Source organism: Coccinella septempunctata, chromosome 1, assembly GCF_907165205.1.
Source record: "Coccinella septempunctata chromosome 1, icCocSept1.1, whole genome shotgun sequence".
NCBI lineage: Eukaryota > Metazoa > Arthropoda > Insecta > Coleoptera > Coccinellidae > Coccinella > Coccinella septempunctata.
The window spans coordinates 52,835,702-52,856,349 of NC_058189.1; the positions used below are offsets into that span (position 1 = coordinate 52,835,702).

At 33.8% G+C, this 20,648-nt stretch overlaps 3 protein-coding genes across 3 annotated transcripts; 1 reads left to right on the plus strand and 2 right to left on the minus strand.

Moving 5' to 3' along the window:
• Positions 1 to 2,301: 2,301 nt before the first annotated feature.
• LOC123317568 (caltractin-like) lies at positions 2,302 to 5,427 on the plus strand. Its single transcript, XM_044904162.1, has 2 exons — positions 2,302 to 2,372; positions 4,752 to 5,427. The coding sequence occupies exons 1-2, from the start codon at positions 2,370 to 2,372 to the stop codon at positions 5,295 to 5,297; spliced, it is 549 nt and encodes a 182-aa protein (XP_044760097.1). The 5' UTR covers positions 2,302 to 2,369; the 3' UTR covers positions 5,298 to 5,427.
• A 3,619-nt stretch (positions 5,428 to 9,046) lies between these two features.
• Positions 9,047 to 16,908, minus strand: LOC123315869 (lysosomal alpha-glucosidase-like). The gene is made up of 16 exons (XM_044901772.1): positions 16,454 to 16,908; positions 16,100 to 16,288; positions 15,642 to 16,046; positions 15,324 to 15,472; positions 15,092 to 15,266; positions 14,907 to 14,997; positions 14,616 to 14,854; positions 14,324 to 14,566; positions 12,141 to 12,460; positions 11,959 to 12,092; positions 11,741 to 11,892; positions 11,018 to 11,166; positions 10,862 to 10,943; positions 10,532 to 10,805; positions 10,162 to 10,358; positions 9,047 to 10,104 (listed from the first exon to the last, which is right to left on the minus strand). Exons 1-16 carry the CDS (start codon positions 16,622 to 16,624, stop codon positions 10,042 to 10,044), a joined length of 3,033 nt encoding a protein of 1,010 aa, XP_044757707.1. The 5' UTR covers positions 16,625 to 16,908; the 3' UTR covers positions 9,047 to 10,041.
• A 444-nt stretch (positions 16,909 to 17,352) lies between these two features.
• Positions 17,353 to 18,348, minus strand: LOC123313556 (cytochrome c oxidase assembly protein COX11, mitochondrial). The gene is made up of 3 exons (XM_044898496.1): positions 17,845 to 18,348; positions 17,625 to 17,792; positions 17,353 to 17,538 (listed from the first exon to the last, which is right to left on the minus strand). The coding sequence occupies exons 1-3, from the start codon at positions 18,229 to 18,231 to the stop codon at positions 17,395 to 17,397; spliced, it is 699 nt and encodes a 232-aa protein (XP_044754431.1). The 5' UTR covers positions 18,232 to 18,348; the 3' UTR covers positions 17,353 to 17,394.
• Positions 18,349 to 20,648: the final 2,300 nt, after the last annotated feature.

Consider the following 20,648-nt stretch of genomic DNA (forward strand, 5'->3'; position numbering starts at 1 on the left):
TTTATTCTTCTTTGTCTTCTTGAATGTATAATATCGCGTTCTGGCAAGTGAATACATAATAAACGAAATTAATTCAGAGACATGACACCCGCTGATATAGAATCAACCAATATGTTACGTATTACGATCTGAATCGAACTAGCCAACCACCATCGCTTGAAGTATCAACAGAAATAGTAGATGTAGATGCTGACCATGGTTTCGGTGTCATTTGAGCTCGTCAGATCAACATAACTCGAACTCCGACGAAAATGAAATGAATCGAATCGAACTTTAGTCTGACTGACCGGCAATAACATTTAGATACATTTATTGGAATTCTGTAGGAGCTCGTCACTGGCAAAATAAAATGGTGAACATAATTCGACAATTCGTGCCAAAAAAATAAATGATCTTGTAGCACCTTTTGTCAATTTGTGAAAATTGTGAAATTAAATAGGTAGCTCTACACATTTTAAAGAAGAATAAACTACTAATAAGTGTGTTTCAACGTATGATGAAAGAGGAAATGTCAATATCTGAGTTAGAACGTTCTATAAATGTTATGAGAAAACTATATGGCCTTGTATTATTGTATTTCAGTATTAATTTTATCTAATAATAATCAGATCATGATTTCTGCTACTTTCGTGATTGTCCCAGTTTTTTCACGTGGATTGTATTGCTGTTCGTTATTGATAGTGTATCAATAATCTATATTAGTTTAGAAAATTAAATGAATCAATTGTCGAACTCTCTAGAGATTATGTTCTCACATCAATCTTCCAGATCATTGGAGGATGACTATGTTTTATCCATTATTTCTGAATAAATCATACAAAAACAATAGACCCATAAGGATCGCAAAAAAAAACGTCAAAACGTCCATATGTTTCCAGGCTCTTTTCGCAAATTACTTAGGGAAATGAGTAGAATGAAACATAAGAAAAAATAATATTTCTGGAATTATTGATGTCGAACTCTTGAAATTCGAAATATGCATTAGAATATGATGATGATTTATATAAAAACTTGGTCCGCACGAGACTAGCTCAACTAGTTTTAAAGTGAAGACATTTCGAATTTTGTGTTACCGTACTCGTACCACAAATTTTTCATATAGTGAAAGTTGGAATAGTGGAATTGAAAAATAATAAATCTCTGTGTGAAGTCCGCGGCATTTTTATTCGTAAAATATACGATATAGATACTGAGTGAGTGCGCATAGTAAGGCACAAAATTCATATAATCAGTTAGTATTTGCTATTTTGCATGGAAATGCTTTATCATTTTTCTACAAAATGGTAATTTCCGAAGATATAAATTTTGATTGTTTTTTCACTCATTTTTCACTTTTATAGAGGGTGTTTTCAAAGGTGAGGCTTTTTTCCAGACAGAAGGTTGAACTCATCAAAATAAGTCGTTTAACGACCATATAAAATATTCAAAATGGCTGAGATACAACCCCTAGAAGTTCGACAAAATTTCATAGAATTTCAAGTACGGGACTGTACGTGGAAGGTGACTCCGGCATCGCAAAAACGAAAAAAAAACAAAACATAAACATATGGCTGGACAATGAATGGTTCAGTACTAAGTTCATCGGATTAGATGCATCAGGTCACTTTTGCGAGAATCATAATTGTTGTATCGTGCAATTTAGGGTGAAAAAAAAATATAGAAAATCGGGGCAGTTTCTTGAAAGTGCTGATGTTAGTTATGTTGAAAAAGTGCTATGATGTTCCCCATTTCATCCCATTTTTACGACGATTGTTAGAATGTTCTAACAAGAAGATTGTGATGCTTCTTTGTGAAAAAATTCGTGAATAATTTAGATGAATTTTACTGGTATTATTCTATTTTTTACACTTGTGTTCTAAGTCTCTTCTGTCAGTTGGTATCGAAATGATCCATATTTAATAAATTCGTGAAAGTTACTAAAAAATAATGAGAACAATTCGGCAATCCTAAGTTTCCATTTTCATTCCCACGTGGATATCGAACGAGCCAATATCCTAAACGAAACCACATGGTCGAATCAGGATATGAGTTTTTTCCCACTGCTTTGCGATAATTCAGCTAACAAACGGTCTAGGGTCGTATAAGGATCTATTTCAGTAATCAATTTCAATTTCAATTTTTTCTTTTTTCAGTTCTACCTTCTGTTGAAAAAACTTGCCTCATCTTCAAATACCCCTGTATAATTCCCAGCAATGAACGAGAATTTTGCGCAACCGAAGACCGAATAAAAAATTGGCATTTCACATCTATGCATAACTTTATGCATTACTTTAGTAAAAGTTTGGTATTTCTATGGTAAAAGTTGACATTGTATAGATGTCAAATATTGAAAACTATTCTGCAACGCTGAATTCGAAAAAAAAACGAAAATGGTGAGAAATATTTCCTCTGTAGCTTATTTTATACGATTTACCTACTTGGAATATGAGCGGCCAATATAATGAGAATATATAACTCGTGTATTTTTAGAAAATGTTTTTGGTAAAAAGGATTTTTTGATAGTCACTGTATTGATTACAGAAAAGATGCAAACTATTTATTTAAATAGTTCGTTGTGCAACCTATACCTCTACCTATTGAGATTCAAATTAGGCTCCAACTTGTAGAAAAATGTCATTTAGCCAAACTCACCTATTATTGGCCACCTGAAAAAATTTCAAATGAAATCATCCCACTAAGTTTAGGTTACAATTTTTCATTTCACAAAAAAAAAATCAACTGAAATCTAAAGAAAAATTAATACAAAGAAAATCATTCAAGAATTTAGTATTGCCTGTCGAAAGTAATGATTTTTTTGGCCAAGTATATAGGAATTATGATTTTTGTTTGGTGAGGATGTGTTGAAAAATTTTAATATTGAGTGTTCACTTTGTGCTGATGAAAATGGGGGGTTTTGAGAGGATTTCCCAGGTGAAGAACATCCATATTGGTACGTAAAGCTTTTTTTTGGAACGAATACATAAGTTCCCCTAAATCGCATTTCCCTACAAGTCAAAGCCTGTTATAGTTGGGGAGCCGACGATGCTAAATCGGGATTTACTCGAGCGTCGTGGAGACCTTGTGGATTTTGAAGATTAGATGGTAGAAAGAAAAAAAGTTTCTATGATGTATGCACTTTCAGAGGTGGGGAAAGGGTCTGCAGGGTCTCAAAGATGGAAAAAAAATATCGTCAGGTGGACATACTCGAGCGTGTCAGATTCCGATACTGTATATGCCCTAACGTGTCTCTGATAATAAATTCATGCTTATCTGACAGTTTGCGCGGTGGGACTGACCGTACGGAAGAGTTGAAAATGGCAACAACAAAAAAATTTCGGGCATGTCAGATTTTTGGAGGATATGCTAATTAGACCCAAAGGAAGCTAATTTTCAAGGGACTGACAATTTAGACGTGACGCAAGGTCACAGCGGTCCTTTGAAATTGTAAAAAAAATCGTTACTTTTGTACATACTCGAGCGTGTCAGATTTTCATACTGTAGGTTAATCTCGGTATTGTAGAAGTGTTGAACCATTAATCTGACACTAATCAGGGGGAGTTTTTTCAATCTGACACTTTGAAGATGATAAAAATTCTTTTTTTTCGAATATTTTCCTCTCTGTACCTCTAATCGCTTTTGTATTCATTATAAAAGTTGTAGATAATAAAATTCTAGACAACTTTTGTCTGAAGCAATTTTACATACTCTTAACCGTTCTCGAGTTAGAGGGCGATAAGGGCGAGAAGCTTAGCCACACATGCGAAAGGGCAAGGTCAATGTAGAATCCCAGTCTAATCTACATTCATCCAATTGTCAAATTGACAAGGTATTTCTATGATGACAATTTCGAAATTAGTAACGAAAATTTTAGTGTTGTCTGTGACTGAACCTTAGAATGAACTATTTTCCAACGAGTGAATTTTCGCTTCAGCATGTATCGCTAAACACCTCGCATTAATCGCCATATATCGCAAAAACGTTTGAACGTAGAAAAAATTGCTTGGGACAAAATTTGTAGAAAATGTTATGCTTTACAACTTTCATAATGAATGCGAAAAAGATTTGAAGCCCAGGGAAGGGGATAATTCAAAAAAACTGTTTTTTGTGACCTTTATGGCCAATTTTTATTGTTTCGGCTTGCTAAAATTGTTAGATTATATTTTTTCCGTTATTCTTGAATCATTAGCTTCAAAATAAGAAAAAACGCCACCGCGCTCGAGAATGTACACGTGAGGTTTTTTTTGCAATTTTGGCGCCATCCCATACATTTTCGACACGCTTAAATTGTCAGAATAAGAGAATATATACTTTTCAACATGTAATTAACCACATATATCTTAATCTGACACGCTCGAGTATGTACAATGATCGTTTTTTTTTTCACTATTCTGATGGGCTGTCCTAGACAATTCCCCCTATATAGAGGTCTAATTTTTGGTAGAGGTACTCTACAGGATCCAAGGTATGTCCCCTTATATTAATCTGACACGCTCGAGTAAATCCCGAATTTCCCTCTTCGGCTCCCCAACTATTATAACCTGATACCTATACAGCAAGTAGAAGAAAGTAGATCTTTCTTCTTTCAAATAACAATTACCTACAGGTCGTCCCATTAGTGAATGAGGTAGCACCTGCAAAAGTAGGCAAAATGAACAGAACTTTTTTACGTTATGTGGTTGATTCATTTCCATCCCCACAGTTAACTCCATGTTAACTCTACAAAGCGACCATAATTTTATTATTTAATCCATTCTTATACCCACAAATTTCAGAGTGAAATAGTTGTTTCTTTCGAGAAGACAAAAAGCCAGACCATCACTGATTCGAAAGAGGACACTTCTATATCCAAAGATAGGGACAAAAAAAAATTGGAACCCAAATTTCTCCTTTCCAAACAGCAGAAAGACGACATAAAGGAAGCGTTCGATTTGTTCGATTCGGTAGGTGGCGGTCTGGTGGAAAGGGACTTCCTGAAAGTCGCCTTCAGGGCGTTAGGAATCGAACCTAGCCGAAAAGATATAAGAAACCTTTCCGCTCTACCCCTTTATTTGTCCTACGAGGAGTTCGTCGAACAGCTACAGATCAAGATGACTTCGGAGGATGAGCCAAGCGATGTGATGAAGATGTTTCAAATATTCGATCTGAACCGGTCCGGGAGGATAACTTATAAAGAACTCAAGAAAGTTGCTGATACTTTGGAAGAGGATGTGACGGATGAAGAACTAATAGAAATGCTTGAAGAGGGTGATGTATCTGGAGATAGAAAAGTTGAATTTGCCGAGTTCAAGACGTTGTTACAAAGAACATTGATAGTATGAAAACTGAAAGCACACGTAGATTTCAGTTCGATTCGAAGGTTTTAAAAAATATATTAAGATTATACTTATTGTTTTACTTTATAGTTGTCATACATTATTTTTGCTAAAATAAAACATCGTTGATTTTTCATATTTGTTTTTGGATCGCGATTTTTCGAATAAATATACTTTTCATCAATGAAGCATGCATGACCTGAGTTCATATCTTATTTTTCGACATTTTTACCCCTTCAGTCGATGATAAACTCGAAAAAATATGGGTATAAATAAAACAGCCCTTTTCACTGATTCTCCACACCCAAAAAAAAAACTCAAAAGAACAGTTTTAAAATGTAATTCCTGTACGCTAAACCAGATCTTCCAATTCTTTAATCCCTATACAGATCCAAATCTATGACAGATGTTTCAACAGTAGATTCTTGAGGCCAAAAGAAACACTTTTCTCCTATAAATCTATTAAAAAACCTTCTTTACACACACGTTCTTGGTCGAGGACGACCAACTAAAATCTTCACTTTTTTGAACACATGCAAGGAGCGCAAAACAATAAACCATATTTTTCGTCATCAAAATCTTGGGTTGAAAGTCAACTTCCCAACTTAGCGCACAACAACAATCAAATATACAGGGTGTCTGTAAACAAATGCGAAGGATTTAGGAAAATGATTCCTCGATGAAAATAAGTAGGGGTAGTTCCTATAATTTTTTGTCGAAATCGACCTCCCTTACAAGATGCAGCCTTTGGAGTTGACAGTTTTAAATTTTTTCACGGGTTCTAAAAAACACTGAGTCATAAAACTATACATAATATGAAGCACTAAGTAGCTGTACCTCACAAAATTTTTTTAGATCTTATAACTTTATTATTAGCTAATAATAGAATAATAGAATTGCACTCCAGAGCGCTCTTCGAAGTCAACTCGAAAATGGAAGGTGGAAAAACAAAAAAAATTATTTTCTCCTTAACAGGCCAGATATTTGAAATATTGGTATGAAAATATAGGTTTTCGAATACGCTGAATCTATCTCGAGCAATTTCGAGAGCCTGTCTCCCTTCGTTAAGATTTTCATTTGGAAATGCATTTTTCAAAAATTCCAATTTTCAATCAGCGATATCTCCTCTTATATTCTTCTGTTCCAATTGGGATTTCCGGTTATATAATAAGCATATATATAGAGAAACTATATAATCAGCATTGCCAAGCCTTTCCACCCTAGCACAAAAACTCGATTTCGAAAATCTCGATTTTTTGGGTCAAAAATGAGCAAGGGGTTACATCCCCCTGAAATGACCTGTTTGCTACTCTGTCTGAAAATCAGGATGTTCTATATTACTATCCTAGGATATGGAGTGCATAGAATTTGTTCCGAAGATTGTAGAAAACCAAACAAGTTGATGCTTCAATAGAGAAATGCACTCCGCAGAGAGCTCTTCGAAGTGAACTCGAAAATGAAAAGTGGAAAAACAAAAAAGATTTTATTTTCTCCTGAACAGGTCCAGATATTTGAAATTTTGGTATGAAAATATAGATTTTCGAACACGCTGAATCTATTCTGTCTCCCTTCCTTCTTATTTTCATCTTGGAAATGGCATTTTTCAAAAATTGCAAATTTCACTTAAGAATCCTTCAAGACCGAACTTTTGCCCCCAGATGGATGAATTTTCTCAGATTTATTACTAGAAGAGCTGCTCTTTGAGAATATGTATCACATTTCCATCAACGGTTATGTTTATTGACAGAAAAACTTCTCGAACGGTGACTATCGAAAAATTTCCAAAAAGATAGAATCACATAAATAATCGTCAAGACCGAACGGCTGCATCGAGCTCTGAAAAATTATCAGATTTATAACTAGAAGAGTTGCTCTTTCAGAATATGTATCACATTTTCATTTACGGTTTCGTCCATTGAGAGAAAAACTTCTCGAACTGTGACTATCGAAAAATTTTCAAAAAGATGGAATCACTTAAATAATCGTCAAGACCGAACGGCTGCATTGAGCTCCATAAAATTTTCAGATTTATAACTAAAAGAGTGGCTCTCTCACGCTGAATCCATTGCGAGCAATTTCGAAAGCCTATCTCCCTTCGTTGACTGTCCCATGCATCACATATGATTCATAAAGATTTTCGCCAGGAGTTCATGAGTCGTATGTGATTCATTGAACGTTCAAAATAAATATTTTCAATTTTCATGAACACTTCAGTGTCTGCGGTTTTAATGGGCTGAACGTCTTGAAGAAGTATGTATGGATAACCTCAATCGTAAAGAATCATACGTGATTCGAGAAACGTCAGCATCAAGTCTTCTATTGGACTTGAAAATTTTGAACACTTCCAAATGGATGGAGAAATAATTAATGTGTTGGACGTGGGGGGTGAGAAAAAAATTAGAATGGGGTCAGTCAACGTGTTAATCTTGGAAATGGCATTTTTCAAAAATTGCAATTTTCAATCTACGATATCTCCTGTTATATAGGTGTTGAAAATAACAACCCCTTATGATTTTTTTTCAAAAATTGTTTTGGTGGGATAGATTATCGAAAAATAAAATTCTCTTATGGTTTCCCATTCAAGTCTGGAGAAAAAAGGTCTCTTGCAAAATTTCGATACAGACGATACTTTTCTCAGAATAAATAAAAACTTACAAGCAGTACACAAAGGTCTGTGAGGCAGAGTTGATGCATGTATTTTAGCGGGAGGTAGTCATTCTATGGAACATATGATAAAATGGAATGAACAGTGATCAGAACTGCTTGTAAGTTTTTATTTATTCCGAGAAAAGTATCGACTGTAGCGAAATTTTGCAAGAGACTTTTTTCTCCAGAATTGAATGGGAAACCTTGAGAGAATTTTATTTTTCGAAAATCTATCCCACGAAAACAATTTTTGAAGGCTGTCATTTTCAACCCCTAATAATACAGTTATGAGATCTAAAAAAATTGTGTGAGTAACATCTACTTCGTGGTTTTTATTATGTATAGTTTTTTGACTCATAGTGTTCTTTATAACCCGTAAAAAAAATTAAAAACTGTCAACTCGTCATCGCCTTTCAAAGGCTGTATCTTGGAAGGGAGGTCGATTTCGAAAAACATTTATAGGAACTACCCCTACTTATTTTCATCGAGGAATAATCTCCCTAAGTCCTTCGCATTTGTTTACAGACACCCTGTATAATCAATGAATTTACAAGGAGATTTTAGGACTCTGGACTTCACTCTTTTCTCTGAACCCCAAAATGTGAGAAAAGAAAACCAAACAAAAATTGGAACTTTCTGCAATTGCCGGAAGATGGATGGAGAACTCTTTCGAGCACCAGACTTTCCACGCACAAAATCGGCGAATTCTTTACACTTCTCAAACGATTTTCCCGCACTTTTCCGTCGCAAACGATTAAAGCTCATTCCTTCCGACCCTATCCTACCCAAGGCCGTTAGCTATTCCGACAACAAAATTCCTAGAATGGATTAGTACCGCAAATCAAAAATAAACGAACACTCCTCGAATACTATTTCAATAATTCCGCCTAAAACTGACTTCAACTGCAATTTACTTACTTTCGTTCTCTCAAGCTACCTGTTTCCCGATTTATCTTTCCTTCTTGAAAAAAACAACAAAAGACTGGATTTTCTTTATAAAGTCACTGTATCTACACCGCCTGATCTAATAATCAGACGCAAAAATAAAGTACTGCATTAAATAAACAATAATAATTATTCATGGGGGTAAGGGGAGAATAGACAATATATTAATTCATCAATAGTTTTTATTACACTCAAATAAGGTACAATAGGGAAATATCAGCCAAAAAATAGTTAGAAAAAAGTTTTAAAAATGAATAAAAAATACCTTCACTAAATATAAAACACAGGAAAAACCTTAATTCTAAAAAATATTCAAATGTGACTAGTTATAAATGGAGTAATCCTGCTACATGGAATACTCGATTTTTATGGCAAATGACATTGATAATCAAAACATGGAGCAGTTAAAGCAATGATGAATTTGTGCAAAAAATCTATTCTATATATAAAAATCACATCAAAATAATTCAGATGAGCAACATTCAAAACTCGATACAAATACATGTACATATTTCTATCAATTACATCACAATGAAGTTGGCAACCGTTTTGTTGAACAAAAAGAATTATCATTATTCATAATACCAATTAATGAATTTCAATCATCATGAGCAAAATTTCAGACTTTTTCCAAGGAACTTATCGAAAGGACTTGCTTGTTAAGAAATATCACGATATAAGAATTCCAAATTCAAAAACAATAACTGTACTGAATATGAATTTTAGCTCTAGAGAAAATTTATCAAATCAAACTTCTAATGATTACAATTGGTGTTATGGACTCGATAAAGGAGGATTTTTGATATTTCTAAATACTGAAGCTTGCAAAAATGGAAAGATTTGGTTGCATTCTCCGCAAACTGATTCCATCCAGCTTACAATAAAATTTCAAAATATGTACCAATGGAGTGTACTCCTAATAAAATTTGTATAACATTCAACTTTTTAGTAAATTCCTACCTAGAATATGATATGACATATAATCAAAAGTTCAATAACGTATTTCTACGATAATAATGCTCATATATCAATATATGATTATAGAAGTAAGAAGTTGAATTTCTTGAGAAATACAATAAAAACTGAATGTATAAGAAAAGTTTTAGTCTCAAAAGTAATATCAGTCAGCCATAAATGATATCTCGGAAAACATAAACGTTTACTTCCAAGAGAAAACAATGTCACTTTTAAAATCCAGCTTGAGTTTATCGATGGATAACACCTGAAAACATTTGTTTTCATTTGAGACTGCAATTCACATGAAAAAAAAAATATTTACCTTCTGCACCGCATCGTAATGGAAATTCTTAATTGAATCACTATTGAGGGTTACTGTAGACACTGTCTTTTGAACCCCTAAAATTGTCACATTACCCAAACTGGGTGGAAGCTCTTGGCGATAAACATTCTTGATTTTCAGAGTGTTATCTTCTGCAGAAAATGTTGTGAGAGAATATTGCTTCTCTTCATAACTATCTGAAATTCAGAAAGTCGATGTTAATCTTAATATCTATTTTGTTAGTTACACCATTTATAACTCAAGATTGGCTGAAGTGTTTGCTATGAAATTTGATTTGTTGGATTTGTCTATGAACCTGTTATTATGAAATACATTGACAATTTGATTAAATAATTGGTGATATACTCACTTAATGAATCACCATCATCCCAATAAAGTTCACCAGATGCTCTCCCTTGTTCGTCCAGTGCAACCAACAGTTGTATTTGTGTTTTACGACTTTCAGTTGTTGTCTGCTTTGCAGATTGTTGCGGAATAACATATCCCCCTCTGACAAATAGAGGGATTGTATCAAGAGGTGCAGATATGTTGAAAAATTCACCTTTACTCAAGGTGGGAGCTTTGCTGTAAAAATCATACCAAATCGCTTTGGGTAAATAACCTCGTACGGTTTCTACATTATCCTGAAAATTCAATAGTAATGTTTTTCGTAAAGAATGGGTACCTAATCAAGCTTTACCTCCAGGACCGGAATAATCATTAATGCTGGTCCCCACAGGAACTGAGTGTCAATGTCAAAAGTGTCAGGTTCGTTCCAAAATCTAGTAAAATGGGAAAAGGATATTAATCAATTAGATAATCACTGAAAGTTTTTTCTCATAATATGATCACTCACTCAAAAAGCAATGGTCGAGCAACTGTGTCTCCATTTACGTGAGCCCTCCAGAATAATGTATAGAGGTAAGGCAGCAATGAATATCTAGTCAGGAGTGCCTTTTTGGAGGATTTTATGACTAAATCTCCGAAAGCAACTGGATCTTGATCCTAAGAAAGTAATAAATAAGGAATGTTATATCACCTTAACAAAAATATACAGGACAGGATTTCAACACTTGCCATTGGCATACCTCCAAAGTTACAAGAAGTATGGAAACCCATTAAAATTTTTTTTATAGAAACAATAATCGCACTTTTACCTCCTGTGCTCTAGCAATTCCAAAACAACTCCCTATTTGTGATTTACAATTTAAAAGCTTGTATAGAATGCTTTACAATGATATTAGGGAAAGCTAAGAAAAATTGAAGTATTTGCATTTATTACAATAAAAATTTAAATAAATAAAAAAAAATTCAAAAAACTTGCGTTTCATGAAAAACCTGTGAGAGACAAGAAGGTTTTTGAATTGAATGAGCTTTCTAACAGTTGAACATTTTTTGAGGAATTCAAATGATGGGTTTAGTGTTTCCAATAATTTTCCTAATTTTTGACTCGATAATCTGTTGCTAAATTTTGTTGCATTAATTTCAATACTATCGAAACATTTTTTAAATGTCTTTTCGTACCTCTTATACCTTGGGAAATATGGCATTTTTTTGAAAATCCACCTTTCATACTCACAATTCCATCATCAGTGTTGTGATTTCTTGAGAATGGATAAAAGGCCCCCAACTGCATCCAACGGTTGCACAAATTAGCTGTTGTATTTCCATTGAACCCACAAATATCTGCTCCCATAAGTGGAACACCATAAAGACTAAAGCTCAAAAGTTCTGAAAGCAATTTTAGTTTAATGGAATATTTTCCAAACTCCGAAAATGATGTATAGTTTCACTCACGAGGTATGCTGTATTTCATATCCGACCATGCGGACCATACATCACCACTCCAATGTCCACCATAATTACCAATACCGGGAAAAGTGGATCTAGAGATAACCATCGGTCTTTTACCACGTATCTCAGCCAAAGCACTAAAAAATCAATTTAGAATTGAAACTTTCTCACAATAAAAGACTTACAAATTGGTCACAATCGCTTCTGTGAATCCGAACAAATTGTGTACATCGTAATGTAGCCCCGCATACTGTTTACAAGACATGCACATGGTTTTGTAATACAATAATCCACCCTCTACTGATGGAACATAAGGGGGATACTCCAAGTTGTTCTGAGGACATCCCGTACTGGAGCCTGAGTAGAAGTTTGAGGGTTCGTTCATGTCGATCCAAGCTCCATCGAATGCTATCTGCCTGTGAAGATCTTTCAGCATGGAAGTCCAATAATCAACCGTATTTGGATGAGTGAAGTCCGGCCACACTGTTGTACCTTTATTCCAAACCTAAATTGGAATTAATTGACGGATACTGGGAATGGCTTGTTATATAGACTGCTCCACAAGAGTTAGGGATATCGTATTCAATCGTTTTTAAAAGTATGTAATCTTCGAGAAAATCGCTGTAGAATCATTTAAAACTCAATAACAACTTGAATCGATCCAATAAAAATCAGTATAAGACATTTTGTCTGGTCGCCTTTTTTCTGAAGTTTGGTTCTTTGCATAGGCTTCATGAATGTTCTTATTTTGAAATGAAGTCAGTTCATCAACGGCTTCGATTTGAAACGAGTTTTCTGAAAATGCCAAGACGTAAATTAACAAACGCTGAGGCTAATAAGGCTATCGGACTACTACAGGGTGGCCTAACACAGGTTGTTGTAGCAAAAAGGCTCCAAGTCAGCCAAAGTGTGATATCTCGACTTTGGAATAGGTTCAGGGAGACAGGACCGTGTTGGAAAGACCAAGGCTTGGTGGGCGACGAAAAACAACACCTGCTCAGAATCGTTTCATCACCGTTTCGGCGAGAAGAAACCCTACATCTACGTGTAGAATGCTACGGAATACTCTTCAAAACGCAGATGGGGTACAAGTTTGCATCGAAACCATCAGACGACGTTTGAGAGAGGTGAATCTAGGTTCGATTAAGAGGACTTCCATTGACACGTGACCATAAGCGTAAGACTGGAATGGGCAAGGCAACATATCAATTGGAACGATCAATGGCGTAGTGTCCTTTTCACTGTTGAATCCAGATATGGACGATTTTCAGATTCTCGCAGAATAAGGATATGGACAATCCCACGCATACCCCGTAATCGTCGCTATGTCCAAGAAGTCCATCCATTCCGAGGGGGTAGTGTTATGGTATGAGCCGGGATATGTTTCAACGGGCGCACAGATCTACACATTTGTCCCGGGAATAATATGACCGCCTTACACTATAGGGAGCATGTCATTGACAATGTTGTGCCAAATTTTCACGCTGCTATTGGTGAAACTTTTCAATTTCTAGACGATAACGTTAGACTGCACCGTGCAACCATAGTTAAGAATGCGCGCGAGGAGCTTGGTATTCCACATTTACCAATACCTCCGCACTCACCAGATTTGAATTGCATAGAACATGCATGGGATATGCTCCAAAGAAGATTAGATAATCATCAACCTACCCCAGAATCCTTAAATGATCTGAGAGAGCTTCTGCCCCGTTTATGGAACCAAATTCCTCAAGAAATGTTCAGCAATCTCGTGTGTAGTATGCAAAGAAGATGTCAAGTTGTTATTGATGCCAGTGGAGGCCATACATTGTATTGATAGTCTTAAAATGCTTGAATTCTCTGGGAATAAAATTTAGTTATTTTACTCGATTTTTCTTAACCACCCTGTATACGCTGCAGACCTACAGGCTAAAATTAATTTGCAACATGAAATCATATTAGTATGAATTTTTATCACAAAAATCTTATTTTAACTATATTTTTTTGCAATTTAAGTCAATATCCCTAACTCATGTGGAGCAGTTTAGATCCAAAGGGTATAGAGTGAAGCAAACACAGTATTAAATTTTACATAATTTAGAAATACCAGTCTCTAAAGAAAGAAAGTTTTTGGAATTAACTGATCAGAGGAATCTGCATCACATTGAAACTGTAGATACTCGGCTAGTGAACTATTTCATATGTTATCAAGTGTTTGAAATAATATGTAATAGAATGATTTGAAAGACTTAGGAGATGTCTCGAACAAATCCTATGTTGCAAATTAAATTGATAATTTGTGAGTATGTAAAAGTTTGCCTGCCCTACAGTGTCAATGAACTATCTAATAACATTCAAATTATTTGCAAAATCTCTTTCTGGAACTTACCTTTCCAATAAAAATTTGATTGCTACTATTCTTCACAAAAATATCCATCTTAACTCCTTCGTCATAAGGTGGATAAGTACCATCAGGCTCGCTAGCACTCACTCCGGCATCAATCAAGGGTATGTAATGCATACCTTTTTCATGTAGTGATTCAATAAAACTGGGAAGATCTTTAAAGTTTTTCTTGTCATAAGTGAAATCATTACTGTTGTTCATATAATCCAAATCATTCCATTGAGTATCCTGTAAATGGGATTTATACTTCAAGATTTTAAATTAAATGAAATTTTACCAGTGGAATTCCGGCATCAATGGTCCTCTGCATAATTTTCTTGGTTTCTTCCAAGGTTTTATAACCAAAACGGCATAAATGAAATCCTAAACTCCAATATGGAGGCATGAAAGGTCTTCCTATCAAATCAGTATACTGCCTGACAACATCAGATGGAGTAGGTCCCAAGAAGAAAAAAAAGTCCAAAACACCTCCAATAGTTCTGAAGGTAATTGCAGGTGTAGGTTGCAATAATATATCTGGAATAATTGTTATTATTTTATGTAATTATTTGTTTCAATTATTGTTTACCCATTGCATTGCTGTTCAGTAGAAAAACTCCATGAGAAACACCTGGCTTTTCTAACAACAAGTAGAAAGGGTGGCTTCCGTAGAGATTTTTCTGAAAAATGTGAAATTTTTAACAGTTTGATTTAATTACATTTTCCCTATAGTTTCAGATCTAGAAACTAATTAATTTGAATAATCATACTTACATTGAAGTCAGGTATGCCATCATGATTGAAAAGTGTATACTTAGTCCAATTGGTTGGTACCATGAAGCGTTCTTGGTGTTCACCAATCCCATAGATGAGATTTGATGGTAATTTACCACTTATTTGGAGAAACTGATTCGAAAATATCAAATTCCTGAATTCTTGTGCATCAAAACTAGAATTATGAACAATCTCAATACTGCATATATCAATAATTTATTATATTATTTACATGACAGTGCCATCGTTCTTTCGAAGAATCTGAAATCCTGGTTTCACAGGATCGTAAATAAACTTGTACAATAAATTAGTTGCTGCTCTGTCCACAATAGGAATTTCTGGATATGGCGGTTCAAATCTATGTCGCAACGGATCAATCACCTGTGAAAATACATTTATGTATGGACCTGAACCAAAAACTTTGAAAATGAGGAATAATAATTGCCTCAAAATAATATATGAATAAAAATAGTTTTGTTTATATCTTAGTTCAATGATATTCTTGTTTTCATTATCTGTTTCATCAATTTCCTATAATTATTTCACATACCTTGATGTGAAGTCTCGATTCCGTCTCATATTTGACTACTAGCTTTATGATTTCAACATCATCAGGGTATCCACTTCTGTATTCTCTTTTAAGAAACGCCATCAGCCCAAATGCTGTTTGTGTTACATTCAAATAATTATATGTGGCATATCCTTTGGGATAAAAACAGTAAGGTATTCCTAATTGAGTTGAAAGTTTTGAAATCCAACAGCATCCTCTTTGTTCGCATGTTTCTTTTGTAGCACTTCCTTGAGGTAAACAATCTAATCTGTCAATTTCAGAGAATATCTGACATTGGGTAGAATTGGGCTTCGGAGGAAAAGGAAGGTCTTTATGAAGAGCAATTTGACTTTTATCAGAAGAGTAAATTTCCTTTGAATCGTTCAATACTTTTTTCCCCAAGAGCTACAAAACACTATCAATAGTAAAGTATCTCCTCAAATATAGTTCAAAATTACCTGACTCGATTGGTATAAAGAATCCTCAGAATCCGCATGTTTATAAATAAGGTCAAAACAATATAAAAGATATATTACCGGAATAATAAAAAATAGAATTAATAGAAGGATTGCCACAATAGTATAAAAATTTGGCATTGACCATTTTCTCCTAGGCCCCTCCGTAGAAAATTTTTCATAATGATCAACCTGCAATACAGTAAATAGGTTACATTACTCCCCAATTCAAAATAGAAAAATATTTAGCGGGTCCTCGGAGAGAATCCAGGGGAAATGAAAATTGGTTTGATAATCACGGTAAATCATTCTTGTAAAAATTGGACTTATGGAGTTACAAACTTATATTAGGCTCACCTTATTTAATGTGTGAGGGGAAAACTTTTCAGAGATAGACGACTCTCTCGATACTTTATTCTTTTCAGGAGATTGTTCATTATGAAATGAATCAAATGACACTGTATCTATTCTACAAATGGTAGGTTTTTTCCTAGCGCGGAATAGAAAGAAATTGTGGATCCTAGTCATTGCAGAAATTCAATTTCTATCGAAAAATTCAACTAAATATCAGATATCATATAGATATTCTTAAGAAATGTAAATTAATTTCATTATCAATACGTTGCTATTCCAACAAAGGAAATTTTTGAGTTGATATAATAAGATAACTCTTTCTGGGAATAATATTTGTCCAGCCGACCTTCTCTTAAAAGTTTAAACAAATCATACTAATTTTTTAAACAAACAGTTCAAAATTATTGTATATATGTAAATATTCATAAATCTGATAACAACATAACCTTATTAAGAAGGGTAATCACAGAATTTCAAACACTGATCAAATATTTTATGGTCTTAGTAAGGATTGGTTTATGCAACTGGCCTCTAATCCCGGTTTTCGGCCATTCGAAAAATATACAAATTGAATGAACGCTAGTTTTGATAGCACGTAACATCCAACTTTTGTACGAGGGCTCATTATTGTAGCTTTACTACCAAAAACATGAATATTTGAAGTTCATTTCTAGATTTAGGGATTAGGTAATAATAAGTTGCCAGCCAGCATAAACCAAACCTAAATTGTAGAATTTTGTATTTCAAAAATCATTCAACATCAACGCAAAGATTAATTTCCGAATATTTCTTCTTTGATCAAAGATATTAAGGAAACTTCAAAATTGTTGGAATATTAATGGATGTAATCTAACTGCAAAATTTTCACTCCCCCTAAATACTTTCATAACATACACCTGTAATAAATACTTAATACGTTTATTTACAGAAATTAATTAAATAGTCTATTTAGCATAAGATGGAACAGGCAAATTCACTCCATGTTTCGCTTCGAAAAATGTATATGACAAAATAATTTCATCAACATTTTTCATATATGGATCTTCAATGAACTCGGGATCAATATAGAAAAATACCGGCATATCCACCTGAAAACATTAATAAGTAGAGTATTAATAGGTAACAAAACTGTAGTTTTTATGTAAATCTGAGATCCTTCGAATTATGTACCCACTTGTTCATTAGGATTTAGCTGTTGTTCTTCAAAACAAAAACATTGGATCTTATTGAAGTACTGTCCAGCTTCAAAAGGAATAACATTATAAGTACTTATACCTATTACCGGTTTGGAACTTGGATTTTTTGCTGTATAAAATGCTAAGGCTGTCTCTCCTGGTACAACCTATAAAGGGGAATGCTATAGGACAAATATGTCAGTTAACTTTTTATATTACTGTCATTTCTTTTTGTTGTGGTTTGAAATTCCATTTCATACTAGTAGAGATATCAGCATTGAATTTAATTCTAATGGGTCTTTGTCTGATTGGGGTCATCGTTTCAACTTTACTATCATCGTGTCCCACAGAGACAGTGCCTCCATAACTGTATGCTTGACAAAACATTCTATATAAGGGAACAGCTGCATAGCTCATACCAGCAGTCACTACCCCGGCAGCCGCAACATAATACAATGTTGATCGTATTCTTTTATTTCTTGCTTCCTCATGCGATAATTGTTTGAACAGTTTTGAGCTGACATTAATGTTTCTTTGTGATTTACCGAACTCATTCTCTATTAATTTTAAAATCCTAGTTACGTATCCTTGCTTGAAAGGATACATTTCTTATTGTTCATCTATATTCTTATTGATTATATTATATAAATATCATTTATTCATTGGGTCAATTAGGTTAGATTGCAAAAACAAAACAGTAACAAATAACCATAGAACACAGATGACAGATAACACGATACACGAGTAGAGAAAACCATAGAAATGACCCATAAAAAGGTATTTTCGGAAATCTAATCTTGGTCACCAACTCAATCCCTAACGAACACGTGACACTCCACCCGTCAGTTTGAATGGAGTAAAAATTTTTATTAATACACTCGATCGAAAGATTTATGTGTATGATTTTGAGGATTTTTGGTTGGCACTTTTTTTTTGCAATTTTGTATTCTTTATCATTTTTCTTTCATTAACTCACACAAACTCACCTGCAACTATTAGAATTTCGGGTTATTCAATGTATCTTTATCTTAGTTGTCTTAAATAAAATTTTGACTCATATATTTGTGTAGCAACTCCAAAACCGAATCAAAACTTGATAATGCTCTAAGCTATTCGAGCATCTTCGTCATAACTTCCAAATGAAAACACCAGAATCTCAATTTATTCAACGAAAATCCTCAATTATTAAATTACAATTTAATAAAATGCACAGTGTGTTCAACTGATAAACCTACTGAAAATTTTACAGTGAAACTGAAAAGGAACAACTATTATATTGTTGGAGTAAAAAAACTTCTCAGCTTATATGAATGCATCCATAAAATTGCTCAAGATAACGAATGTTCAACAAAATTCTTCTTCAAGTACGCTGATGACGGATAAGTGTCTCGTATTGCTCAATTCATCAGCTTTTCGACACATACTTGAATTGAAAGCTTTAATCGAATCTAAAATATCCTCACAAAATGGTGTGAACAAACGAACGACGAACTTTTTGAACAATCGTTATATTACGATAAATATCTACATTCTTGAAAATTTTTCTCTAGTATTCTGGAAAAATTCAAGATGCGGATTGATTTGAATGAAATATGTATATCTATATACACATATATCTATTTATAATCTTCTTCCTTTATTTTTCAATCCTGTCGAAAGGTTAAACGATCTTCACAGAACTTTACAAAACCATTTTACAAAGAGTGTGAGATCTACCATTATATTAATCTTTAATTTGGAACAATTCTATACAGGATGATTTTTGCATTCATTTATGCATATTTTATTTTTCATTACTTATTCAGTTATAATGTGAGTAATATTATTGTCGTTAACTCCAACATTTGAAAAAATCATCCAGTATAAAATTATTATTGAACATAATTCCGTAAAGAATATTTCTCACTATTTTATAATCCATAGTCGAGAGGATAGAAGGTGCCGCTTGAAAAAATAAATACATAAAGTAAGAAAATATTAATTAAATGAAGATAAAATTTCTTGGTTGTGATGAAAGTGGGGAAAAAGTCTTTCTATTGAGTATTAAGGCAAAATGATTTATACTGAATGATCTTGCTGAATTCCATATAATATTATCAATCACACTATCTACAGGGTGTTTCAAAAAAAGATGACGCGCAGTCTACGGCAAAATAAGTTAGGTTTGTTGAGTAAAAATATTACATAACGGCATCTTTTTTTGAGATACAGGATGTTAAGAAAAACTCTACTGACAACATTGTAATGAAATGTTGGTTTTCAAAGAATGTCAATTTGAAAATGATGAAGCAATATATCTGCAACTATAGCGTGAAAAAATTACTTAGGACACTCTTATTAACTATTATTGAACACCAAAAATAGAACATTATTCTCATAAGTTCAATTATATCAAGAAGAAAATTAAAAATAATTTTGATGAAAACATATTTATGAAATAATCAACAAATATGAGTTAGTGTTTCAACTCTGTTTCCATGCCTACAGAATTCTATCCTTTTTTCCAATGAATACATTAATCTTTTCAACGTTTGAGTATCATAGCTATGAGGTCATTTGAAGTGATGTTCGAATCTGTCGCGCAACTATTAATTGCCAGTATAGTTTCGACCTAGTAGTGAAAAATTTAGATGATTTTTTCAATACCATGTAGGTAACTAGAAAACGGATCCGTTACGGATTTTTTTTTACTGAACAAACCCAACTATTATTTTGCCGTGTTCCGTGTTCTACCTGATCTAGCAAAGGGGTCACCTTTTTTTTGACACCCTGTACGATTGCCATAAAATAGGTTTTTTCAAAACACTTCGGACTTATGTTGATGGAGAGTTCGCTTCCCCAACTTCATCCTCTTAACCATATACAGGGTGAGTCTTTGACTCGTACAAATAGTTTTAAGAGTAGATTCTTGAGGTTAAAAGAAACACTTTTTTCCTCAACCTTTTTTTTTTTCGATTCGGCCGTGATAAAAGATATAACCATATTAAGTTTTTATAATGAGCTGTGCCACTCCTGGAAAAACA

Coding starts and splice junctions, on each gene's coding strand:
- LOC123315869 (XM_044901772.1), bottom strand. CDS start 16,624: ATGACTAGGATCCACAATTTCTTTCTATTCCGCGCTAGGAAAAAACCT. Junction 15,473..15,641: donor AATCGAGACTTCACATCAAG/GTATGTGAAATA, acceptor GTATTTTCACAG/GTGATTGATCCGTTGCGACA. Junction 10,944..11,017: donor GCTCGACCATTGCTTTTTGA/GTGAGTGATCAT, acceptor CCATTTTACTAG/ATTTTGGAACGAACCTGACA.
- LOC123313556 (XM_044898496.1), bottom strand. CDS start 18,231: ATGTATCCTTTCAAGCAAGGATACGTAACTAGGATTTTAAAATTAATA. Junction 17,793..17,844: donor CACAACAAAAAGAAATGACA/GTAATATAAAAA, acceptor TCCCCTTTATAG/GTTGTACCAGGAGAGACAGC. Junction 17,539..17,624: donor AGCTAAATCCTAATGAACAA/GTGGGTACATAA, acceptor TAATGTTTTCAG/GTGGATATGCCGGTATTTTT.